This window comes from Phodopus roborovskii, unplaced genomic scaffold (assembly GCF_943737965.1).
Source record: "Phodopus roborovskii unplaced genomic scaffold, PHOROB, whole genome shotgun sequence".
NCBI classification, from domain to species: domain Eukaryota; kingdom Metazoa; phylum Chordata; class Mammalia; order Rodentia; family Cricetidae; genus Phodopus; species Phodopus roborovskii.
The window spans coordinates 2,521,231-2,549,104 of record NW_026125397.1 but is presented as its reverse complement, the minus strand read 5'-3'; the positions used below and the strand labels follow the sequence as shown (position 1 = coordinate 2,549,104).

The following is a 27,874-nucleotide window of genomic DNA, read 5'->3' as shown; positions in this document are numbered from 1 at the left end:
GTCAAATAACTATGAAAGATTGCCCAAGTGCTTCAATAAATGAATACACATGTAAGTTTTTGTTTCAAAACATTTTACTTAAAAATAACAAGTAATGCTCCATAAAAAAAAATGTACAAACTTCCACTGATAAGGTCTATCAAATCTTATCAGCTTAAACTTTACACCCAACTCTGAGTAGCTTTCAGCTTTTCTTTCAAAGTGAAACTTGTAAACATACTATATACAGGAATTTACAATTATGAAGACATATGAAAACAAAAATTGTCCAACATGTCCCTTAAGGTGATATAAGGTCGGAGCAGCAACAGCTGCTGGAAGCAAGGTTAATAGAGGGAAATTCACCGCTGCTACCACACCCAGGGACCCAGGAAGGAGCTCATAAGCAACAAATGTTCCTTTGAAAAGTCTTGGAGCTTGCAGTGCCCAGTTTCCTCACACATGGATCTAAATTAAGACATTCCACGTGATTAACAACAGCAAAGGTACAATTTCTTCTCATAAAATCAAAGCAGAAAAAACACCTCGGGAAAGCAGATCCTTCGCCTTCGGCAGAACTCAGGTGGTCTCAGGTGTCTCTGGCATCTGTTGTGAGTCTATACCCAATCAAGGACTCCTTCCCACCGCCGTCATCCACCAGTACATCCACCAACACGTGTGGTTTATCATAACCAAAGGAGGTGGGGGCCTTCCTCACCGGGGTGGGCTCATGCTCTGTGGTCTTTGTTTCCGGGTCACTATGTGGGAGGAATTCCGAGTCAGCTATGGAGCTGCCTGATCCCACGAGGCCGCTGTCGGAGCCATTTCTGGAGTGATAGGTGGTGATGCTACAGGGCTCTGACTGGTTGCTACTTAAAAGGGAAGAACTGCCTCTCTGTCTTGGGGTTGGAGGGTTGTCGGGGGCCACAGTGGAAGTACTTCCTTCAGGGATCACAGTCTCAGTTCCACTTAAAAGTTCCCCATGTTCTGTTGCTCCTGGGTTGTCTGGAAGTGTCACCGTGGACAGCTGATCTTCACAGATCACCTTCTCATTCTCTAGAACAGCTGGCTGGCCTGATGTGGCAAGTGATGCATACTTGGATTCAGGTTTTGTCTCTGAAGTGGCATTTTTTACCACAGAGAGCTAAGTTGAAAGAAAGCAAGTAAAGATAGGAAATTATTGAGCTTAAACGCCTGTTAAAAAAGAAAAGGCATAAATGCAAATAACATATTTCAGAAAACATAATTCAGATAAGGTCACTGCATTTTTTTTTTTCTTGATCTTTTTGTTTGTTTGAGACAGAGCCTCATATAGCCTAGGCTGGCTTAAAGTTAGTGTGTAGCAGAGGATGGCCCTGATCGCCTTTGTGACACTCCTGCTTCCACATCCCAAGTGCTAGGACATAAAATATGTGATACCATGTGGCTTGAACTATCTGTCTGTCTGTCTACCTACCTACCTACCTACCTACCTACCCACCCACCCACCCATCACATATTTATTTATTTAAAGGCAGGGTGTTACTATGTAGCTCTTGTTGGCTTGGAACTCAGGCTGGCCTCAGACTCACAGAGATCTACCTACCTCTGTTTTCTAAGTGCTGGGATTAAATGTGAGCCACAACACCCAGTCTATTTTCTCTTTTCTTTATTTTAAAATAATTTTTAAAGATGTATTTATTTTGTTTATATGGTACTCTATCTCCATGTACACCTGCATGCCAGAAGAGGGTATCATGGTGAGCCACCATGTGGGTGTTGGCAATTGAATTCAGGGCCTCTGAAAGAGCTGCCAATGCTCTTAATTGCTGAGCCATCTCTCCAGCCCTTGCCTTTTTAATAGAATTTAATACTAAAAAGATGAAGTCATTAAATACCTCGTAAATGTATGTTGCATTTTTCACAACATCTTCTATTTGTCTGTGGAAGAGCTATAGCAAATGTTTTACTAATGTAAATTTCATGTGACTCAGCATCTCTTTAGAGTGATGTTTCTTTAATAGACACAGAACATATTCAGTCTTTCACACATTCTTATTTATGAAATTATTTCTTTAGGATAAATGATTGGAAGGGTTATACCAAAGGCTGCTGTGCCAGCAGCTTCCTGGCAAGGGGCATATAGTTACATCTTTACTGCCACTGCTGAGTCGGGGTAATTTTCCTGCTCTAATTATGGCTTAATACAGGTGGTGTCCTGCTTACTTACTAATGAGGAGGATGTATAGAACATACATGTTCTGTCTACTTACTGCTGATAGTTTATGGCTTCCTTAGAGACTGTCTACTACAGCACATTGCACTGCACCCTTTGAGCATCATATATAGTATTCCTGTCATGGCTGAGTCAATGTGTCAGCATTTCATTACCTTTAAGCACTGTTTAAACCATTTCAAGAGACAAGAATGTGACTACACTTAAATGTCAAATGTGACAGTTTTATTTTGGGTGATCTTTCCTTCTAAATGCTAACTATGATAAAATATTTGCATGTTTGCAACTCTTCAGAAGCCAAGTTTGGGAGCTATAGGCTGGTTCTTGATGGAGGATGTCCTTCTGTATGTATGTTTCTCTTATTGGCTGATGAATAAAACACTGTGGCCAATAGAGGCAGGAAGACAGGGGAGACTAGGAGACGAAGAGAATTCTCTGGGAAAGGTAGGAAGGGGAACCTGCCAGAAGGATGGATGACATGTAGCCACCAGAGGAGATACAGGTGCCAGCATTCTCCAGTAAGCCAAGACCATGTGAAAATACATATATGTATAGAAAGTGGTTAATAATAAGACAGAGCTAGTCAATAAGAAGTCCTTACTATCGGCCAACAGTGTATAATTGATATAAGTCTTTGTTATATTTTGTTATATTTGGGGCTGAGAAGGGCAGCAGGACCTGGCGGGACAAGCAAATCTAGCAACAGGCTCTCCCATATGCTGCCTCTGAGGGCTAACTCCTCATTGCCTCTTAGAGAGTCATAACTAACCCGCATCCACCACAGTGGAGCAGGGTCTTCGCTGGCTCATGCAGAAATCTCTATTGCGCTGTACACTTAACTGATTGTACCACAGTGTATTGTTCCTTCTGGTCCTTTAGCTCCTTACCAAACTTGTTTGTGTTCATCCTGAAAATTATAAAAAAGGTACCTGGTGCATAGCAAAATATAAGTGACTTTGGGTGCATGGCAGATTGAAAGATCAGTTTTTAATGAAAAGTATTATAATAAGATTAAATAGAATGCTATTCATTGGAGCCCATCACTTTCCTGAATGATCTTTAGCATTGAAGGGACAGTCAAAGAAGATTCAAACTAATGCTAGCATGAATAATGAAATATATTACCAAAGACTTAGGTAGCGTTATGCTTTTTCTCTTAAATGGATTCTTCTTGATATGCCAATATGCAAATACCAGGATAATCATTAGAAAGAGGATAAAAGGAACAACAATCAGAATCCAAATCGAATCTAAAAGAGAAAGAAAAAAAAAAAAAGGAACAGTCACAAATAAGACGAGAATACTTCTATTATACATCAAAAGTCGCAGCACCATTCTTCAGGAGATGTGCGTGTTATTATCATCCATACTTGAAAGAACACTGAAGTAGAAGTTAGCAATGTCACTGGAAACTCAGCACACACCCTAGAAGTCAGGCTCTTCCCAGGGCTTCTGTCTGAAGCATCCTGGGACTACACAGCCATGACCCAAGGTAGCTGAAATAGCTTCATAAACATCGCCACAGCCTCACAGCAGGGTGCTACCAAAAGACACTTTCCCCTCAGTTAAAAAGGCATTTTTAAAATGTCTTTCCTTAGAAGAAATAAATTCCAGCAACATCGCTGATAACTCTTAAGACAATTCAGCTCTGCCCCTTCCTTACCACATTCCCATCTGAAGACTCAGGTGCCTGTAAGTGCACACAGGAGCCCCTGCACACACATGCCCAGGCCCACAGAGGAGCATCGGACAGCGATAAAGCTCATTATGCATTTTGTCCTTACTCTGCTCTCTTATTTGCAAAGTGTCATCATCAGCGTTTCTGAGTCCACTCTTCTAAAAACAAACAGTAGTCTACATGTTGTGACAGCATGTGTCTCCGAAACAGCATTTTATAACTCTAATTGCTGCTCTAAAGCTACCTCTCTGGAATTAGTAACTACATGTTACTGCTTAATGAATGATATGCCCTATATGGGCTGTGATTAAACAAATTAAATTATCACAATAGAAATCAATCAATAAATGAAACAAAATAGTGAATATCACTGTTGTATTAGAAGTTCTATTGAAATCCGACTGGGCTGAGAAAACAGCATACAAGACCTATTCATGTGACAAGGGGGACAAAATACTAGCTGAGGTGCTGCCACCATGTGACCATCAAATCAGCCCCCCCCCTTGTTTTATTTAGGCTTTTTACATAGTTGGGTCTGGGATAAGTGATCAATTTTGCATATAAAGAAGGATTTTTGTTTTCCAAATAGCTTAATGTAAATCAGCACAAAATGCACTACGTTGTTTTAAGTCATATTTGAAGCTTTCATAGAATGGCCTGGAAGTTAATAATATTAAATTTTACATATCTGCTCTAACATTTCAGCCTAGATTTTCATTATTCAAAAAGACATATGTTGGGCTGAGGAATAGCTCAGTGGTTAAGAGCACTGGCTATCCTTCTAGAGGACCTGGGGGTTAAATTCCCAGCACCCAAGCGTCATCATATGTGACTAAAGTCCTAGGGGATCTGATGCCGTCTTCTGACCTTCTCAGGAACTGCATACATGTGGCCCATAAGACAACTATAAAGACAAAACCCCCATAGACACAAAATAAAACTTAAAAATGATAAATGAAAATAGTGAAAGTTCAGGCTACAAAATCAAAATATAAAAACAACAGGATCAGTATTAAATTTTGTGAAAAGAAATTATGGAAACAAGCCCCTTCACAACAGCTTAAAGGAAAACTAGGGATAAATGTACCAAGGAAGTACAAGACCCTGCCAAATAAAATAAAAAACCAAAAAACAAAATACTGGCAAAACAGATAGAAAGAACAAAATATGGAAAGGCTGCCCAGATTCATGGATTAGAGTGATTACAGATGCAAATATCTGTACTAGCACTGAAGTCTACAGCTTGAATACAATCTCCCTCAAAACATTAATTATATTCACCCCAGAACTAAAAGAAACAATCCTAAAATTCATATGAAATTCATCACAAAAACCCAAAAATAGCTGAGGAATCATCAAAATGCCTGACTTCAAACTAAAGTGACAGTAACCAAGCCACAGCATGCTAGGAGCAGACAGGCAGGCACACAGGCCAGTGCAGCAGAGGGGAGATCCTAGAAAGGAACCCACTAGCTACAGACCACTGAAGAGGAGAGCCTTTTCAGTAAAGATGCTGGGAAATCCATCAGCAGCATGCAGAGGACAACCTTTGCCATGTTTCCCATAAAAATCAACTCAAAATGGATCGAGGACTAGAAAACAGGAGTAATACTTGAAGACAAAGGTATAGGGATGCTCTGGACAGGGAACCAACACGAAAACATGCAAATGAATTACATAAAATCAAGCACAACAAAGGAAACAATCACAAAGTGAAGAGAATGGGAGAAAACCACTGCCATCCACTCATTTGATAGAAAGTTAATATAACTAGTTTAAAAACTTAACAAAACAAGTAACCCAGTTAAAGAATGGGCAAATGAATAGACATTCCTGAAAGAAGAAAAACAGCCAACAGAAACGTGGAAAAATATTAAATGTCCTTAGCCTTCAGGAAAATGCAAATCAAAACTATAATAGCAAATCATCTCTCTACTTAAAAGTGCCCTTAGCAAAACTACGACAGAAATGCAAGTGAGCATGTAGAAGAAAAGGAAATCATGGAGGCCATGGGCAGGGATGTAAATTAGTACAGACATCATAAAGAACAGTACAGAGGCCAGGAAAAAAAACCTAAGATATCTGCCATGTGATCCAGCAATCTCACTCCTGGGTATGTACTGAGAGAAAATGAAGATGAATAGCAAAGAGATCATTGCATGAATATTGAAGAACTACTCAAAATACCCAAGAGGGCAATGAGTGAAGAACATATCCTCTAACGTATAACACACACATATACATACCCACACACATTTACATAAACATATGTAAACACATATCAATAGTATATAGCCATACATGATTTAAAATCCTGTCATTTATAGGAAAATGGATGAAGCTGTAAGATAACATGTTAAGCAAAGTTGGCCAGGCAAGCATAGCATCTCCTCATATTGAAGCTTGAAAAAGTCAGCCTGCATAGGGTATGGTATTGCTTGCTATAATCCTAAAACTGTCAGAAATTCAAGGCCAGCCTGTTTACAAAGAAAGCTCAGGCCAGCTGGACTATACAGAGGCTTTATCTCAAAAGGCCAAAGTCAAACTAAATGTAGAGTAGTGATAAATGGGAATTAGAAAAGGCGTGGAAGAAGGGAGGGAGAATAAGGGGAGTTTGATCAGTGCTACAATATGCATATGCAGAAATATCACACTGAGCCACTGATATACACACTAAGGCATGATAACAACAAGGGTTCTCTGTAGACAAGGGTTATTCAGTTCAATGCTTCCTATGTTGCCAGAAAGTCAGTTTATGATACCTATCAGCTGCTAAATTTTATTAATAAGGTAATTATGCTCCCATTATTTAATGGTCCCAAACTAAAATGAGCATAAGGAGCTATGTGAACATGGGAACATTCTTACCTTTATCAATGTATCTATCTACTGTTTTGTGATGACTAGCATGTAAATGGCATGCATACTGGCAATGTTTTACATATGAAATCACTGACATAATCTCAGTAGAAGGGTTAAATTTTGTAAAATACTTAGTTAGCAAAGCTAGGTATAGTTGTATAGAGCTATGATAAATGGTCAGTGTTCAGATATGTTCAGTTTACATTTCTCGTTGGTATTCTAGTAGACTGTGAAGAGCTTTGTTTGAGTTTTAATGAGTGGGTTTCTCCCCCCCCCCACCCCCCGTTAATGTATTATTGACAAACTGGTATGTCCTGGATTGTGTAAGAAAGCAGGCTGAGCAAGCCACGAGGAGCAAACCATGACAAGCAAGCCAGAAAGCAACATCCCTCCATGGGCTCTGAATCGGCTCCTGCTCCAGGTTCCTGCCATGATTGCCTTTGATGAAGGACAGTGATATGGAAATGTAAGCGAAACAGCCATTTCCTTTTGCTTTTGCTCCTCAAGGTGCTTTTGTCATGGTGTTTTACCATAGCAATAGAAACCCTAACAACTAAGCCTCCAGCCAACATTTTAGTGTGCAGTCACAGGAAAACCAACACTCAGAAGAGTACCTCATCTGCACTCAGAAATACTTAACAATAATATTGCAAAGTACTTACTATATGTAGTATTTTTTCCATTTTTTTTTACTATTGTCAACATAAAAATCAGAGCTCTCACCTTCAAGAGAACAAGAAATAGTTTGTTCTAGAGCTATCATGAGCGACCACAGACCAGAAACATAGATGTACTTTGCCTCAAATTCATGTTCCAATGTGATGCAGTTTCAGAGGGTTCTATAGTTTTGCAGAGCAAAGAAAGTCATAAATCAAGAATAAACTGGTGCGTGCACCAGAGAGGCAAGTACATTGAGATGTGGAAAGGCCCATGATGCTGATGACAGTCCCAGCTCTTGGATTGGTGGAAGCTTGTGTTCTATGTTAATAGCTTCTGGGAGGTTTTTACTTATTATCACAAGACATTAGTTCAGATGCAGAGTAGGGCAAGGGATGGCTGTTCCAGAAAGCTAAAACTAGCCCAAGATAAAGTAGTTAGCCTCTGAGCCTACAGAATTCCAGTCTCTCCACAGTACTGAGATTCCCATCAGTCTCTGCAGACATAGCTTCTTTCCAGGAGTTTTCATTCAGATCATCACTTATTAATTGTGTGAGATAATGGATTTCATTATGACATTGCATATATGTGATGGGGAATGTCCTGTGTATGTTTCTTTTATTGGTTGATGAATAAAGCACTGTGGCCAATGAGGCACAATGATAGGTGGGACTAGGTTATGAGGAGGATTCTGGGAAATGAAGGCAGAGAGAAGTTGTCATGAGATCCCAGGAAGTGACATAACTGGGCAGAAACTGCCACTAGCTAACCACAGAGGTCTGAAAGTCTGCACAGACAGGCAGGGAGTGACATGGCTGGGAAAATCAGAATATAAGCAGGGACAAACACGAAATCGCTTTCTTCTCTTCTCTGAGGACATGCTGAGTCAGTCACCATGTTGGATGCCAGAGAATTAACAGGTCCCAAGACCTTTCTTCAGTCAGAGAAGACCATAAGGAAATACTTAGATTGATAGAAATGAGTTAATATTTTAAGACAGAGCTAGCCAATAATAAATGCTAGTCACTGGCCAACAGTTTCATAATTAATAGAGCGTTCATGTGCTTCATTGGGGCTGAGAAGGGCAATGGGACCTAGCTAGGCCAGAAAACTCATGTTATATCTATGCACGTGTTTTGATCATCTCCAGTTCCCAACAAGCATACTCTATTCCTCCCTCCAGGGCCGGCATGCCTGTTCTCCTTTCCCTACCTACAAGCTCTCCTTTGACTTTCTCAAATATCTCTATTGTTTTCTTTTATTATGGTCACACATATACATTTTATACATACATACAAATACATACATGCAACCTGCTACATCTGTGTAGAGTTGCAGACCACAATTGGGAGCTCATGCCTAAGGAGACCGAGTGCCCCCCTTCCCCCCAGCAGTCATTCATTGCCTGTAGTTCTTCATTCAGGCGTGGGGACTTCTAAGATTCTACCCATCCATTTTGGCATGTCAAGTGGGGCTTCCATTGTTTGGGTCTTACTTAGGCAGCCACAGAGGTGCGATTTCTTGGGTACAGCTTCCTTGACATATAAAAGGAGACAGCTTTGTATTCTAACTCTTAAAATTGTTCCATCTCCTCTTCTGCAATATTCCTTGAGCCTTAGGTGTAGGGGTTGTAGTTATATCAATGGTAACTTGACACTCCATAGTCGGTCATTCTCTGCATTATGACCAGTTGTGGTGTTTCATTTCCTAACGGCCTCTGCTGAAAAATGAAGCTTGTTTGATAAGGGGTGAGAGCCACACTTTTCCGTGGCTACACAAGCACGGGTATTTAGAATACAGTTAGGAATTATACTGGTTTGGGAAAATGACAGTAGTAGGTTCTAGGTTCCACACCTCACTAGTCATGGGCAGTTGGCTAAATTTACAGTGCTAGGCATGAATTCCCTTCTATTTAGCATGTCTTAAGTTCCAATTCATTGGCTGTTGGTTATGCCCAAGACATCAATCCCACAGTTTGGGGATATCTTGCCATGCTGATCATTGTTGTGTTTTATAAATGTCATAGTTGGGTAGGAGTACTGGTTGGTTTTCTTTTCAACTTCCTTTTCAATTCCATTCACTGTTCCCCTGGAGACAGTCATTTGAATTAAGTAAATAAATAAATAAAAAACTAGTACCGTTTTTTAGCATTGAAAAGATATTCTTAAAAAAAAACTTGAAAACAGGAAAATAAACAAGAATATAATTATAAAATGAAATATCCTACAGAGTATATAAAAGGAAATGATAGGATATTAATAAATCCTTAAATTTTTTGTTTTTTGAGACAAGGTTTCTTGCTTTGTAGACCATGTTGGCTGGAACTCACAGAGACCCACCTGCCTCTGCCTCTTCTTAAAATATTCTTATATTTAAAAAGTGCAATAAAGTGCATGGCTTCTCAAAGTGGTCAAGACCAGGCTGGAGAAACCCACAGAAACAGCTGACCTGAATGAACAAGGAGGAGCTCATGGACCCAAGTCTTATAGCTGGGAAACCAGCATAGGACTGACCCAGACCCCCTAAACATGGGTGTCAGTTAGGAGAACTGGCCAGTCTTTGGGAGTTCTGGTAGTGGATCAGTATTTATCCCTAGTATACGAATGGACTTTGGGAGCCCATCCCACATAGAGGGATACTTCCTCAGCCTAGATACATGAGGGAGGGTCTATGCCCTGACCCAAATGATATGACAGACTTTGAAGATTTCCCCCATGAAAGGCCTCACCCTTCCTGGGGAGCAGAAAGTGGATGGGATGGGGGTGGGGGGGAGGGACAAGGGAGGAGGGAAGAGTGGGAACTGGGATTGACATGTAAAACAAGATTGTTCCAAATTTAAATTGAAAAAAAAAAAAAAAGTTCATGGCTTCTTTATTTTGTGGGGAGGGGAAATTATTGCATTTATTGTAGTTGAAGGAAAGCCTGTCTAGAATGAATATGCAAGTAAAATCAGCTTTGATAGCAAGTAAGTCAATTGTGAAGTGCATCTGTTAAAATGTTCTCTATGGAAGAGTTACCCTTTGAAATTTGAAGCGCATAGGCACATAGTACACAAAATTGTATACACTACACAGTATCATCACAGATATATGGAGAAACCCAAGATAAAACCAGGATGCAAAGAAAACACCCCAAAAACTATGACTAAGGATAGGACTCCAGGTAATCGTTTCTTCTAACTTTAAAAACAAGCTACATTTTAATTTACTTGTATGTGGACACCTGCACGCACATGCCAACCCACACGAGTGGAGATTAGTGGACAATTGAGGGAGTTGGTTGTCTTCTAGGATGTGTATCTGGGACCCAACTGAGGCCATCAGTCTTGGAGGCAGGTGCCTTTTCCCACTGGGGCAGCTTCATGGTCCGCTTCAGGCTTTTCTCAAGTTGACACATTTTCATATTACCATTCAAAATACAGTTATTTGTGTACATGACTTTATGTATTTGTTATGTATCTTTTCTTTCCTGGGTCAGTCATCTGGTGGTGTTCCAATTTCATTGCTTTAGTATATTTCAGTGCCAGAGAAACTGTCTTGCTTTTAGTTATGAGCTTCTCTGGGGAAAGGGACTATTGGATATTTTTAAAAGAAAAGACAGGTGCTTAAGTTATAAATCAACCCATTCCTTTTCATGTTGCCCTACTTCAATTCGCATTTCCTCTGTCTTCAGCTGGAGGAAGGCACAGGCTTACCTTTTCTGTTGTTATGGGCAGGAGAAACACATGTTTCTTTTGATTTTTCTGTTGTAATTTCCCAGTATTCTGACAATCCATTTACTGAGACACAGTATCTGGAATCCAGTGTGGACACTGAGATGTTGAACTGGCACAGGGTTTCATTGCAACCTTCCATATTGATTTCATGCTTTGTATATAGGATCTACATGGAAAAACAATAATATGAAAGTGTATGGCTTCTTTAATCTGAGGGAAAAAGATCATTGCATTATCCTAGTTAAGCACAAAGGAAAACATGGACAGAATGAATAGGAAATTAAAATCAGCTTTGATATCAAGTAATAAGTTGATCTGTGGCTTAACACAGCATGAGGAGGAACATCTTTTAAAATGTTTTCAATTGGAACAGGTATTGTTTAAGACTTGAAGAGTGTAAGTGTTCAAGGGCTCAATGGGAAACAGGGCCCAAGATCTCAGTGAGGCACACTGATATTGCCACCTCAGAGACAGTCCACGCTGGGTACCTGAGCAAGCTAACAACTCTGCCTTTGTGTGTCCAGCTCCTAACTCGGGTGATCATGTGGTATAGTTTGTAGAAGGAATGAAGTGTGAGGGTACAAGGGGTCCCTCCGGGCATTTTAATGTATTTACTGTGCAGGGAAACTGCAGCCTCAAGTAGCTGCTTCCTTATGCCTCCTGTGAAATGCTTTCCTCTCTCCCCAGCGGGTTCCAGTACTCTAAGAACTGGATAAGCAAGTATTGGCTAGTTCCACCGCCCGGGACACTTATACTCTTCAAGTCTTAAACAATATCGTAAACAGGTCTCATGAGAAATAGTTAAACTTTGAGTATAAAATGTCCCTCCAGGCTTATGTAGTAAGGCCTAGGTCTTCAGTAGGTAGTGATATTATGGGAGGTTCTGGAAAGTTTTAGAAGTAGAGTATAACGGGAATAAATAGGTCATTTGGGGTTTAGCCCTTGAGGATGCCTTGCCCTGGCCACTCCTGACATGAAGCCAGGTGACCATGAACTGAACCCTCAGAAACTGGGAGCCAAAACAAACTCTTCCTTCTTTCGGCTGTTTCTGTTAGCTGTGTGGTTGTGGTGATGAGAAAGCAATGAATATAGACATCCTTAGGTCACAGGGCATGCCCCTGAAACGTACTGAGATCCCCGACCCCCATTCCTCGCCACTGCCTCCCTCGCTTCTGCTCTGGTTTGAGAGGAAATCTCTTGTGATAGTAGTGGATAGCGTGGCGCATGCCTTGTGTGTGTGAGGTCATGGGTTTGGATGCCAGCACGAGGAGAGAGGGAGATCTCCTTTCATCATGTGCACATGCACCGCTGTCACGTGCCCCATCCACCCTCACCAGAGCTGAGTGCATATAAACGTCACCCTTTGTGTCTCTGAAAGTGACCGGTGTTTGTTCAGGTCACTCATGCATGTGTATTGCAGTGCCTGTTTAATATGCTAACTATGTGGTGCAGATAAGAGGTAAGACATGTGACAGAAAGGCAGGACCACTGTAAGACCAATCTTGTAAGGAACAAGAAAAAAACAAAACAAAACAAAACAAAAAAAAAAAAAAAAAAAGCTGAGCCACCTGCTGAGTATGGCAAGAATATAAAGAGGAGAGGACAGCCCCTGAACCCAGACTAAGCAGGAATGTGCTAGAGGGAAATGGTGAAGGGCATTCTGGGAAAGTACATGGAACTTCCAATGAGCCCTGGGGAGCAGCATCTCACTCAAGAGGAAAGAACAAAACTCAGCCCCTCCAATGGCTGCTTTGTCCCCTGTCCCCTGTCCCCTCCTCCCAAGATCATTGGCCCCTGATGCTGTCCCCACATGCCAACTGTGCCTCTGCTGAGATCCCTGCCTTTCCTAGGTCCTATGCTTCAAATGATGTCCCCACGCACAGCTGCAGGGACCAGCTTCTAACTCCAGTGTTGACTCTGGCTGTCACCTGTCCTGCCAGGGTTCTCTGACTCCTGCCCTGCCCTGCAACTCACTATTCCATCCCTGCAAACTATTTACACCCTTCTCTGCTGCACTGCGATTAGCCCGGGGTTTGTCTGTACTGGTCATTTCCGTAACTCTGTGTACTTAGAGGGCACACGGAAGGGTCTTGATAAATATTAAACAAACCAATTAGTAAATGGAGACATTGTGCAGAATGGAGGGAGCATAGTTTGAATCAAAATAGGGACTCCATACCATTACCAGAGTAATTATATCATTGTAGTTGTACTTTCAGAAATAAATCATAGATGTATATTATTTTATAAGCTACATATTATCAGTAAGGAAAGAGAAAATAATCCTAAGATGATTTCCATATTACCAGTAGAGAAACAGGCATATAAAACAGGTGACATTCTAGAAAGGGCCCTGTGATTAACCAAAGAGAAAACTTAAGTGCAGCATCTAGCCAGTGTTGGCAATTAACTCCATTCTGGGTCCCTTCAATAGTATTTAAGTAGTTTTGTTTTATCGTAGCAGAAATCTATGACCCATGAATCTTATTGCATATGCATGAGTAGGCTACCTTCATTACAGTTTATGACAACAACCTGCACAAGCAACAGAATGATTGCTATATTTAAAAAAGATAAAGAGAAAACACACACCTCCCCACTTCTATTGCTTTGCACATATATGGTGTAGAAGAATGTGTGACAGGTGCTTTCGTCCTCAAACATGACCCCATGCCTTTCTCCATTTATAATAACCTCAGGGTGAAAGACATTGACAGTGAGCTGGTCTCCCTTCCCTCTGATGTCCAGTTTCGGTGGTCCAACTTTTCCTGGGGAGAAAGGGAAAGTATAATTCCTCCCAGCACAGCTACTACATCTACTCAAATCAATGGACACATTTCAACAACTCTGCAAAATCTAGAAGGCATTCTAAGAATAGCATTTAATAAATCCTGGACAAGAAGTTCTTTCTGAAAATGCCCTTATTTATTTGTTTGTTTATGCATTTAGTACATGTGTGAGTATTTTGTCTGTGTTTGCATCTGCATATCATGCACATGCCTGGTGCCTGTGGAGGTCAGAAGAGTTCCCTGGAGCTAAGTTCCAGACAGCTGTCAGCTGCCATGTAGGTGCTGGAATTTGAACCAGGTCCCCTGGAAAAATAGTCAGTGTTCTTAACCACAGAACCATGTGGCCAGCTCCTGGAGAGTTGGTTAGTTATCTTCCCCACTGATGGGTGTCTGGCAGGATGGTTCTAAGAAGTTTGCTAATGTTTCAGTTTTCACTGTAGCAGTCTATACACAGCCTCTGTGCCTGGTGAATGGGGCCTGTATGGTGAACATCTGTGTATGCTTCTCATATGTACCACACACACACACAGTCCTCCACCCAGATGTGGGTGGCATTGACTCTCAGGCACACATTCTAGGACACAACAGGTCCTTGATAAACTTGTGGCAGACAAATCTGACATAAAGATGGCATGTACCATATGAACCCAGAGAATAAAAATAAAGTAAGCAAAGGGAAAGCCTTGGGTACACCCAAAAAGCTGGGGCAGGATCAAGGCAAGGGGACACCACAGGCATGGCAGTGTGGATACAACCAGGCACAGAGGATGAGCTGGGAAGGAAGGGAAATTGCAAGGGATGTCATTGGGGCTAGCAGACTAGAGCACAGGCTAAGGTGGAATGCCCCACCGAGATTAGAACTGAATGTTCTGGAGTTGGAGTGAGAGCTGAGACCAGTAAACTATATATAGGGTAGGATTCTGGGAGGATGAAGCTTAAAACCTTGGACTCAGAGACATGAAAGAACTCTAAACTTCTGTTTCTTTGGGATGGGCTGGCTTCAAATTCTTTACTAACCCTTGATCTTTCTGCTTGAGGCCCCTATCTAAGATAGGGGTCGGCAGAGCTTGCTGGAAACTTTAATGTATTTATGTATTATTATGTTAGTATTTATGCTTCCAAGTTCTTCAAGGACTTATGGGAGGTAAGAGGAATGAGCTCTGTGGCCAAATTCTGTGTGATCTAACTTTGAAATGACTTCCACATTATACAGGGAGGGAAAGGCCGATGTCTAGCCAAGCTGAACAGCAATGTTCAGGATGTGAATGAACTAGATGCGAAATGGTTTTAAAGTGGCAAAGTATAGGCCAGTTTAGTGTTGTTTTGTGGGCCTGGAAGGAAAAGACAATGGCTCCTTAAATTCTGCCATATATTTGCTAGACACTTGTAGCAACTATCAATAAAAGCAAACATAGACAGAAGTGTGAGAGCTTCAAAATTAAAACGTATCCATGTAGGGACTAGAGAGATAGCTCGGTAGTTAAGAGCACTGGCTGTTTGTTCTTCCAGAGGACAGTTCCCAGTACCTACATGGTAGTTACCAAATACTTGTAATGGCAGTCCCAGTGCACAGACAAGCAGGAAAAGCTTGTACAAAAGTACATACACAAATAAAAATTTTAACAAGTTACCCACATATAGACTCTACTTACCCTGTCGGCACATAATAAACTCTCTTGACACTGCATAGGCAGATTCTTTCTGTCTAAAATTAGCTTTAACTCTGGCCCAGACAGATACGCCGGGATATTTAATTTGTTCATAGATATTACAACAATGATTAGAAATGTTGGTGCAGGAGTCAATCCATCCATCCTCCCTAAAATGAAAAGGAAGAGAGACACATGGTAAATCTCATTACCACACAAACTTCAGCCATCCAGCTTGTATTTTGCATTGCATCCAGCCAGCTGTTTGGAAGAGCTGAAATAAAACAAGACAGAGAAGCCAGATGAAAGAAGAAATCCTTATTATTGAATTGGAGGTACAAAACCAGCATCCTTAATCCAAAAAGCCAGTAATTCAATGGCTCTAAAATCTAAGCCTTTTGAGCACTCATCTGATGTCACAGGCAAAAGATGCTACACCATGCAAAGTTGTTTGTTTCCTGCATAAAATTTGTTACTCAAATATAATATAAACTAGGGGAGTAGCTTAGTAACAGAAAGCATGTGGGGCATGTGGAAAGCCTGAGGCCTCATCATTACAAAAATTATATTTAAAAGAATGGATAAAACACCAAAAAAAAAAAAATTACAACAGCTACTTTTAGGTTATATGTAGATAAAGTAAATATGACCTACGTCTCATTTTTAGACTTAGGCCCAGACTTACGATATCTACTTAGGTATCAATAAACCTTTCAAGATCTGAAAAAAGTCAGAATATGAAATACTTCGGGTACCAAGCATTTGAGATAAGGCATATTTAACCCTGTAGATTCCTGCATAAGAGATCATATAACACATTTCATATTTAAACTCCACTTTTAAACCCTTATGACTCACACAGATGTGAGTCAATTACAAAATCAGACACATTACCAACCACTCTTCATTGTGGTCAGGCTTTTTTGTTTGTTTTATTTTTAAATTTATCTCTCCAATAAAATTTACAGGTATTACAGGAAGACATCAACCTAAGGTAGCAGCTTCACTTGCCAAATCTAAACATTTTAGAAGTTCCTTGTCCACACAAGAGCTTTTCATTCTCCACACTTCACTATTATTTAATGACAATAAAGATATAGGGTTACTTTACTATTCTTGCTGATTTTGCTGCTTAAGCTGTGCCATCCTTTGGCCAGTAAGAGCCTACTCCAAGATGCCTATTGGAGCCTTTTGACATTTCCCCATCAGTTGTTTATGCCACAAGGGATACTTTCTAATTCCCTTCTGTCTTCCCAGGCTGGGGTTGTTGCTTGGAGGTACAGTGCTCATTTATATGAACAAGTTGGACCTCAGCCTCACAAAGACAAACAAAAATCCACTAAACCAATCAAACAAGTTAACCTTCATCAAATACCTATAAAAATCTTCACTTTGTTTCATGGCTTAACCCTGGAATCAGCATTTCGCTAAGGAAAACATGAGGCTCTAACTATTGGTTTCCACAACATTGTTACCCATTCCTGCAGGAAGCCAATCTCTCTGGCTTCAGGGTTTTCATTCCCTGAGCTTTTCCTGAAGTGAGACAGCTCCCATGCAATCAGTTCCTCTCATTCACCTTCCCCAATGGAGCACAGTGCATATGTCCTACAGAACTTAATTTTTATTTTCATTGAACAGTATAGTCTGGAAATCACTACGTTCAGATCCATAAAATATGAAATTACCTTCATCTTTTATAAAGCTAATACAGAAATCCATTTTGTAGCAGTCATGTGTTCAATCTCCCATTCAATCTCAAGTTGTATTTTTATGACAGTGTATCTTACAGGTAAGTTCCTAATGTGGAATCAACAGATCTAAAAGCAGACACTGACTGGAGAGATAGCTCAGTCAATCAAGTGTTTGCTATGCAAAAGCAAGAGGGCCTGAGTTCAATCCCCAGAACCCATGTTAAAACAAAACAGGAATGGTATTTGAGATTGTTCCCACCCTCTACAAGTATGTGTATATACATGCACACATTCCTGCATATGCACCACACACACACACACGCGCGCGCACACACACACACACACACACACACACACACGCACGCAGGCACGCATGCACGCACGCACGCACGCACGCACACACACACACATACACACACACAGGAACATGCACTCACACATACAACAAACACAAATGCAACATGGGAGCTGGCAGTGTAGCACAATGGAAGACAGCTTACCTAGCATGTGCAAAGCCTTGGGTGTGATCTCCAGCACCACAAGAAAAGAAAACATGCCAAGGTATGCATATTAAGTTTTATCAGATAAACATTCTTCCCCCAGGGCCAGATCTATTTGCATTCACATTAATATGTATGAGGGTTTCTGTCTCCCACAGTTTTCAAACAGAATATGTTTTTTAGTTTACTTGGAGACTAGAAGGAAATCTTGCACATTTGTAATACTTCCCTACTTCACTACTGACAAGAACCAATCTGCATTCTTAGCATTTTGCAACATATGCAGACAGCTGATAAAAGTTTAGTGAGTTGGAAGGAGGGATGATGGAGGAAAACAGAGTTATGAAATATGCAAGGATCCAGATTAACACAGATAGAAATATTAAATGAGCAATACTCACCCATAGTTCTTTACCTGTGCAGTAAAAGTGGGGGTCTGTGGCATGTCCTGGTATTCCCAGCACAGGACAGGGTTCAAATTATAAGACTTAATTAGAACATTAGTTGGCACAGGCACTGTAAGAGATTCAAAAACAAAATGGGTCACAGTAAGACACTAACACTAGCAACAGAAAACCTTATGCGATGACAAGTTAGAGAAATGTGCACAGTGCACATGGAATTGGAAGTCAGTACCGAAGATTCTGAAGCCATTTCAATCAGAGCAAACTCACAGGACGTGTTCTATTGGAAATGCACAAAGAGGTCCGATTTGCTTTAAGCTGTCAACACTTCATGACATAAGCTGTAGTGGTTAACCCTCAGGGTGCTCTTGAACATGTTTAGTCTCTCAGTAGAGGAACCTCTGCATGTGTCTGTGAAGGTGGTTTCCAGAGATGTTCAGTTGAAGAGGGAAGACCCACCCTGAACATAGGAGGCATCATTCTAAGGCAGTGGGTCTCAACCTGTGGGTCGAGTCCCCTCTGGCAACCTTCTATCTCCAAACAAAAACATTTACATCATGATTCATAAGTTTAGCAAAATTAAAAGTTATGAAGTAGCAATTAAAATAGTTGTATAGTTGGGGGTCACTGCAACATGAGGAACTGAATTAAAGGGTCGCAGCATCAGGAAAGTTGAGAGCCGCTGTTCTAAGTGGTCCCAGACTGATAAAGGGTCGCAGCATCAGGAAAGTTGAGAGCCGCTGTTCTAAGTGGTCCCAGACTGAATGAACAGGAAACGGGTGGAGGGAGAAGTGAGGATCTTCATCATCTCCTTCTTCCTGACTGGGGTCAATGTGACTGAGCTACTCCTACCCTCAGCTACCATTCCTCCTCAACTGCTGCAAACTATATAATCCTCAGACTGTAAGTCAAAACAAGGTCTTCCTTCCTTAAGTTGCTTCTATTGGGTATTTTGAAGCAGCAACGGGAAAATGAACTAATATATACGGGAAACACAAACACAGCATATGACAATCAATTCCCACAATGTTTTGGTGGTTCTGATAAATAAACACACCGCCTACCATAAGAACCACTGTTTACTCCCTTCACTGTGGTTAGCAGTTTTCCTAAGTGCCACACTGACTGCTCTCAATGTCTCAATGTCTATAGAAGAACTGGCCACACCAGGGATCCCCTCTCTCACCCTTGGAACCATGGGCTCTCACACTGCCTCCCAGGGGAGTACACATTTGCTGTCCTTTTCCACACAGCACATGCAAATCTGTCTGGCTACAAGGGAAGCACCCAGTGGTCACCTCAGTTTCATCAACTCTGCTCCCTGGGATGTGCCTTTTTCTCCTTTAGACACACCTGAATGATGTGTGGGGAGGACTCAGGAGAGCCACATGATAGAACAGGTGGATGAAGGTAAATGTAAAGATGATGTAGTGACCCTGAATTTAAGGTGGGTCCCTCTTCTTTGGACATTAAGCATGATTGACTTAAAAAGTTAAAACCCATCAATGGGTGGCAACGTGAGCAGGTACAGCTGCTCTACCCACACCTTGCCATCTGCTGTGAGTACTCTCAACACCCACGCCCATGTATGTAGCTTTTCAATATACTGATACTAATGGTGCTTACTTACATTGCTCTAATTAATAATTATACCCCAGGCCAAATCATTAAGAAACCCAAGTCCTTTTCCTGGTTATCTGTTAAATGGCTATTTTGGACTTTATCATCTATTGAGTGGCACATCGTGAGAGTGAGTTTTAATTTTCTAACTTGACATTCCTAGACATTATCTAGGAAGAGAATCTGAGTACAGGATTGTACAGATCAGGTTGTTGTGTGGACATGGCTTGTGAGGGTTTGTTTTGGTTATGTTCACTGATGTTTAAAGGAACCTAAAAGAGGATGGTACAATTCCTGAATTTGGAAAGTGAGCAATTAGCATATATATATATATTAATTCACTTCTCTCTGCTTTGAGAGTAGATATGACCTGGCCAGCTGCTTCAAGTTCCCTTAGCCTGGACTTCTCCACAACAACACACAGAAATCTAGAATTGTGAGCTTAAATAAATAAACCCTCTTCCTTTCAGTTGCGTTTGTCAGAGTATTTTTTATCACAGCAACAGAAATGAAACTAGGACACTGATTAATTTACATATGCAAGATGTCTGCTTGGGAACACCGACCAGATTTTTTTTTTCTTCTAAAAGAAATGTTTTTAATATTTAAGACCAGACTGGTCTGCAGTTTTAACTTATAATTATTTAACATATATATTATCTTTTCATCTAGGGGGCTGTAGGTCAGTGACAGTGTGGTTGTTTAGTATGAGGGAGGCTGTAGGTTGATATTCCAACACCCCCACCCCATGCCACATAATCAAAGGACACACATTCTACTGTCATTCCCCCCCCCCAAGAACTTCTTCCTTAAGTTATGACTTACAACAGGACATGATTTTGGTTCCCCAGGGGACATTATGCAATGTCTGCAGACATTGTTGGTCCTGATAACTTGGACTCCAAGTTGGGAAGGAATACAACACAGGCTTCTGGAGAATAAAGGTCAGAAAGGCTGCTGAATATCCAACAATGCACAGGAGAGGACAGCCCCACCACAACAAACCCAGCCCCAAAGGTCAAGAGCATAGCATTGAGGAACACTGCTTTGCATGCTTATAATTCCAAGTTGCTCTTTACTCTTTGGGAGGAGAAAATGCTTTCATTTTAAAATGCTTTATGATTACTGTACTTCATTCTCTCCGGTAGATTTGTTTTGTCAAAATATCTAGCTTCTATATAATGTATCCATGTAGGGTAAAGCTTTTGGCAAATACTGAGCTTATGAAGACGGATGGTGGGGTGGCTGTCCCCAGTGCCAGACTCAGCAGCACTTTCCAATCTTTTGATCATTAGCCAGACAACTTAAAAGTTTCTGCTACGCTTCCAGCAACATTGCAGATGCTTTCTGGGACATCAGCACCTATCCGCTTTGGTTTTCTAAGCAACTTCCTTGAGTGCAAGACTAAAAATACTGGTCTTGCTTGGCTCCTTCCTCTCCTGCTTTTTGGACAACTGCCCATGATCATTCACAGCAGGGAAACCTGGGGATCCCTTAGGAAGGTGCTCTTTTATGGGGTACATCTGTACTTCAGCCTTGTTCCAATTAATAATCCATGGTTTAAGAAAAAATAAAAGCTTCTACTCTCTCCCTCAAGAACAATTCAAGATTAATATCAAATAACCAGCACACAATGACTATAGCATATCTAAATAAATCAGCTTGCTCCCCGCCCCCCCCCATACACACATACCACGCCATACAAATCTCAAACCAAACTAACACACTAACAGAACTGGGTGTAGAGAAGCACACTTGTAATGCCAGCATGTAAGTGGAGCCTAAAAACCCAGGTCAGGTCAGGGTTCATGCCGAATCTTAATTACTTTCAGAAGCCATTTCTCAATTGCAGCAGCAGCTGCCTCTGCAGAGCCTAAAAATATCAAATCATCAGTTCCTCCCCCTCACTCTCCTCCTGACTCTTTTTCTGTGGGAATTTCATGCATGCACATGATGTTCTGACCAAATTTATCCCCACTCCCCCCATCCATGTCCCTCATCACCTAACACTCCCAATTTCAGGAGCTGATTGTGTGGACATGGAAGCCATCTCCTGGGAGCATGTGCAGCCTGACATTGGGGGTTATCCCTGGATATAACTGACACTCTCTTTCCCCTAGTAGCCATCAATTGCCAATAGTTCTCAGTAAGGTGGGTGAGGAGTGGCATTCATGAGCCCTTCTCCCATCCAGGCTGGGATTTTGAATGGCTTGACCTTTATCCTAAAAAACAAACAAAACAAATTTATCTTGGAATAAACCTAACCAAGGAAGTAAAAGATGTGTACAATGGAAACTTTAAAACAATGAAGACAGAAATTAGACACCAGATGATGAAAGACCTTCCATGCATATGGAATTTGTAGGATTAATATTTCTGAAAATAGCTATCTTACCAAAAGCAATAAACAGTTTCAATGCAATCCCCATCAAAATTCCGATGATTTTAAAATTCATATGGAAGCACAAAAGACCCAGGATAGCCAAAACAATCCTGAGCAATAAAAACACTGCTAGAGGTATCACATTCTCTGATTTCTGCCTATACTCCAAAACTATCGAAATAAAATAGCACAGTACCTAAATAAAAACAGAGACATTAATCAACTGGATAGCACTGACAATCCAAATGTAAGCCCGTGCTTCTATGGTCACCTGAATTTTGACTAAGAGGCCAAAAACACACTGAGGAAAAGACAGCACTTTCAACAAATGGTGCTGGACAAGTCAGACAGCTGCATGCAGAAGAATGATGCTAGACCCTCATCTCTCGCCTTGTACAAAACTGCAAAGGGATCAGGAACCTCAACAAAAGACCTGGCTGCTACTGCGTTTCTTTTAAACAGTCAGTCTTTTCCATAGTTATTTGTCAGCATTTACATTTTGATAAGAAATGAGCAAATACCAGGTGGTGCCTGCAACACTTAGCCTGGACCCTCCTTGGCTGAACCACATAGCTCCTGAAGCACATCTGCTCACACATCATTAAAGGCAGTAGCCCCTAAGCCTCCCACCTCCATAGCAAAAAGACCCCCTTCCTCCAACTTTTAACAACAAGCTCTTTACTTCCTTTAAAATCTTTCAGGCTTTTTAATGTTTATTTTTATGCCCGTGAGTGCATACTGGGAGGGCCTGATGTCTGTGGAGGTGAGCAGCCTTGGGGAGATAGGCTTAGGACTGTAGTTAGGAACTTAGAGTATGAATCTTGTGTGATGACCCTCATCATAATAAAATATAACTTACAACTACACACATCTACCTTCTTGCTTGAGACAGTAGCCCAGGCTGACCTTCAAATCACTCTATAGTCCACATCAAACAAATGGATAGTAGGAAGGAGTTTCAATGAATTATAGCATGAATTACTACTAAAGAGAAACTTTTGGTTTATACCAAAAGACATCACCTATGGTTTAATAGAACCAGAAGAAAAAACATGTGGTTAGGTTATTAGGTACCACTTTTGTCTTTGCCAAACTTACACAACTGTCACATTTTTCACTAAGTTTCAGATTTTATCACCTGACCCTTAAATTACAGTATAGAGTACTTAAAATAATTAAGACCCACAGCAAATCTCTATTCAGGATATATTTACACTGTATAAATAAAAAGACATGTAGAGAAAGCAAAGAGGCATTATTATCTATGGAGTTTAAGATACAGCTAGAATGGTTTCATGGACTAAAACTATCTTACAGATTTTGTGGTCTCCTGAAAACAGAGTTTTCTGTAACTTGCTGTTTTCAAAGAAGGGCTCAGAATTATTTGACGATCTCATTCCCAGACTCTTTCAACCAAAGGTTGTAGCTGAAGGGTCATAATGAAAGGAAGCATCTGTCCCTTTTCCAAATGACTGACTTTTGGAGCAAAGATCTACTGGCTTGCAGATAGGGAGATCTGTACAGGAACACAAAGGTGATTTTGTATTGTAAACTGATAAATGGTATAAGAATTCATATATATATAAAAGATACCAAGGTTTTGTTGTTTTTATCAAAATAAATTTATGGCTACCTTCTCCCTCTGGTCATTTACAATCTGAGGGAAGAGGTGTTTTTCTTCAGCATTTCAGCTTCTAATTTGGAAGGCAGCAGCATGCCTTGGGTTTAAGCTGAACAGGGGTAATTTGAGACTTCCTTACCAATTCCTTTGCTTGGCAGTGACTGACCCCCAGGGCCTTATGGATGCCAGATATGTGTTCTATCACTGAACTATAGCCAAAGCCCCTGGACTAATTTATCTTAAAGTTGAAAAATAGTTCGGGAACTGAAAATAAAACTAGCCTTTTCCACTAAAAACAAAACAAAAAACAAGTAAATGCTAGAAAAATGAGCGTTTTCTCCTGAGCAAATTTTAAATTTCTTATACTGATCTAGATTTTTTTAAGGCCAATACACACCTTTATATATAACTAAAATAATTAACATTTAACATTATCAATTAAAGTAACAATATACACATTAAGTGACAATAGTTATTCAAGTATTTCAAACTCTACAGGGCACATCTCAGGTAGTCCCACAGCCACCCTATGAATGACATAGGATTATGGTGTACTTTATCAAAGAGAAAACAAAGCTTCAGGGAAGGTAGGAAAGGTAATGCTTTGTTCATTTTCACTAAATCCTTGTGATTGTTTAGAAAAATAAGGGCTATAACCTCCACTTATAAAGGGGGAGTGGATAACAGTTTTCTGATTCTTTCACAACAGTCTACTTCATGCAATGGTACTGTTTTTTGGATTGGTCACAACTGTGTAAAGCCACCATAAAAGCTGAATAACAGCAAGTCACTTCCATAACTCAGACAGGACTAAATGGTGTATTTTGATTATGAATCCCTGGGACAGCTAAACTAAAGAGCCTCTTTAATAAGAAAATTATATATGAACCAACTCCTTTCTCTCAAGAAGTCACTCCATACTGATCAAAATCTTGTTCTGAGTACCTACCTGAACAACGGAAACAAAACCATCTACACTATTGCTGTGGGTTGCTAAACTTTGTATGTTAGCTTTTAAAAGCTAGTATTTGTTTCCCATCTCTTAGGGCTTGTTTTAGAATCAAAATGCCATCTTCCAAAATCTGTAGGGATTGTGAATCAGAAGTGGACACTTGAAAGTAATCTTAACTGTAAGCAAAAGGAACGGGCGCAATGGTCCGAGGCTAAAATCCCAACATGCAGAAGGCTGAGCCAGGGAGTTCAGCGGGAGACTAGCTTGGGTTATACAATGAGTAGAAATAAAAAGATGGGAGGGCTGACCCACCCTGTATTATAAAATGCTAGGGTGCAGTTCAGAAGGGTGCAGATCTTACCATAGAGGGCAGGCTCTGAAGACTTTGAAGCCACAGAGGAGGAACCTCAATAGAAGGAAGTATCTGGCACTCCACTGAAGCGCAGCTGTGATATTTTCTCCACCCACATCCAGAGTCCAACCGACTTAGCCTTCTCAAAAGTCCTTCAAAAGGTCTCCTCTCTCCATTATACAGCCATTTCTCATGGGCTCCTCCTGACACTTAAGTTCCAGCCTCCTAATGGGCTTTCTTCTTCAAACTACTTTATATGACGCCTGGCCTTTCTACACAGCATTATCTAAACCTGCACAAGGTCACCCATCCACACCAGGAATAGGGGCACGTTACTTCCTTGCCTTGAGCCCTTCACTTCTGTCAGGAACATGGTGCTACTACTTTTGAAAAGTCCACCACACCTTTCAACAATGTCCTTCCTGCACCAGTTGGCACCCAATCAAGACAGGGAAATCAGAGTCTTCCTCTGGGATTTTGTTCGGGTAGAAGTTGCAAAACTGTCAAAGCCATGACTCCTGCTAAGCAGGCAATCTGTGCATAGCCAGGCCACTAGAAATAAGAAATGATAAGTTGTAGCCTTCTTGTGTTCCTGAAGCCAAGCTAATACCTCTCATTGTCTGCCTAACTCAGACTTGGGTTCTCTGAACCAATACACTTCTCTTTCAGGTTAAGTCAGCTAAAGCCGTGTATCCATCCCTTGCTGTTACACCCAACATGGCTCTGAATTGCTTCCCCCCCCCCCCCCCCCGCTCCCCTGACATAGTCTTAAAATAAGACACTTAACTACCCTGCTAGCTTAGCATGTCACTTCACATCCCTGCAAACACTATTCTCTCTAGACCTCTGGTTCTGAGCCTGGGTTAACTTTCTCTGTGAAATCTCCCCAGTGTCCCCTAGACAGGATCTGGGACATCTGCTTTGGTTTCCGGCAGACAGTAAGTAAGTTCAAGTTCTTATCACAGTGTACTACATTTGCCCACAATGACAGCCAACTTGACCTGGGTAATGGCAGTTGGCAGGGCGGTTAAGAGCGTGGACTCTATCACCTAGTAAGTGACCTCTACCACTTGGGCAGCCCTGTGTGACTCATCATAGATGCAGTTACTAACAATACTACATTAGATGTGGCTGTGAAAGTAGACCTGTTATGCCCTCTGTTAAGACAGTGCCCAGCACTCAGTAAGTCCTAGCCATACTGTGAGTCCTAGCCTTTGGCACCTTGTCTATCCTAAGTGATGACTAAGGATTTGTTTGCTTGACAATTTTTTTTAAAATGAGTACATCCTCTATTTAATTAACAAATGTTAAATTACCAAAGTCATAGATGTTTTTCACTTAGCATTTTCATACAGACTACACACCTGTCATCATACTTTCCAATTTGTCCCCTAGTTGTTCCTGTCTCTTTGTTTCTGGGGACCTACCTCCCCCAAGAACCCTCCCTTCTGTATTCATGTCCCATATAGTTTAGTACCCTGCTTTTATTTTCTCCTCCCTCAAGATCTGTTCCTACCCTCTCATGATCTCCTACACACACACACACACACACACACACACACACTCTTACACACACTTAAATCTAGGTATATATGGTAAGAAAATATAGAATTTTTTTTCTGAATCTGGCTCTTACAACTAACACTACGATCCCATTTTTCTGCAATTACAATTTCATTTTTCTTTATACCTAAATGGAATTTCATTTTGTATATGCGCCCTATTTTCTTTCTCTGTTCTTTTGTCGACTGACATCTAGGTGGCTATTTCCCATCTATTGTGGATAGTTTTGCTTGATCTTTGAGGCTCAAGTCAAGACAGGGCTGAATGGTAACGTTGCACACCTAAGTGAAAGAGGCTGGGTTATCCCCATGCCTTTCCTGCAGCTGTCACCTGGAAACATCTCAGACTTAAGACTCAGGACTGAAAGGGAGCAGATTAAAAGTTGTATTGCTCTCTCTAGATAGAGCTCTATCACGGAAAACTATCCCCAGCAAGTATTCCCTGGATAATGTGAATTAGCAGAAGAAATCAAATGCTCAGAGGAGATACTCTATGAGAAGAACACTTGCATCGCAACACTTTTCATACTTAAAAGCCTGACTAACAAACCGGAATCACTTAATATCAGCTGGCACACCTTTTTTCTCTCCTACACAAAGGATATGGACAGCACTCGGAAAATAAAGTCTAAACAGTAATTGTACCACAATGCCGAACGCTGCCCTGGAAACTAACGATAACAGACCAAACTTTAGACACTACAGAAGAGGCGAAAGTGGCCTGTAAACCGCGGTGAGCCCAGCGCCCCCGCCGTCCCCGGACCCGGGAATGCCTTGTCCCGAGTGGTGCAGCGCGACTAGGAGGGACTTCCCGGGCGGGCGCCTCCCACTCCCGCCCAGCCTCCTGCCCCAACCCTGCGCGCAGCGGCTCGGAGTCATTACCCGAGAGCGGCTCTGGATCCTCCATGCTAGGCACGGCTCCGCTCCCGGCCTCCGCAGACAGCATCAGGACCACCAGCAGAATCAGGCTGCTAGCTGCGGCCTGCGGCTCCATCCCGGGGCAAGACACCGACCGGACTGACAGGGTACCCGTGCGGCCTGTGGCCGGGACTGGCGTCACGTCCGCCGCGGCGCTTAAGCCCGCAGGGGGCGGGGCCGGAGGGATGGGCGGGGCCAAAGTAGAAGTCCACAGCCTCTGAGAGGCGTGGCTTTAGAGAGACACGGACCCCCGACTGGACGAAGAGTGGAGGTAGAGGCAGAGGCGGACTGTTAGGGGCGGGGTCAGGGCGGGGTCTAAGCCAAGAG

The 27,874-nt window shown here is 41.5% G+C and overlaps 1 protein-coding gene across 1 annotated transcript; it reads right to left on the bottom strand.

Annotated features, from left to right (window-relative positions):
* Window positions 1-56: 56 nt before the first annotated feature.
* On the bottom strand, window positions 57-27,661 carry Ifngr1 (interferon gamma receptor 1). Its single transcript, XM_051175355.1, has 7 exons — window positions 27,512-27,661; window positions 18,137-18,251; window positions 15,548-15,714; window positions 13,699-13,874; window positions 11,086-11,272; window positions 3,320-3,444; window positions 57-1,123 (listed from the first exon to the last, which is right to left on the bottom strand). Exons 1-7 carry the CDS (start codon window positions 27,621-27,623, stop codon window positions 569-571), a joined length of 1,437 nt encoding a protein of 478 aa, XP_051031312.1. The 5' UTR covers window positions 27,624-27,661; the 3' UTR covers window positions 57-568.
* Between the last annotated feature and the right edge of the window lie 213 nt (window positions 27,662-27,874).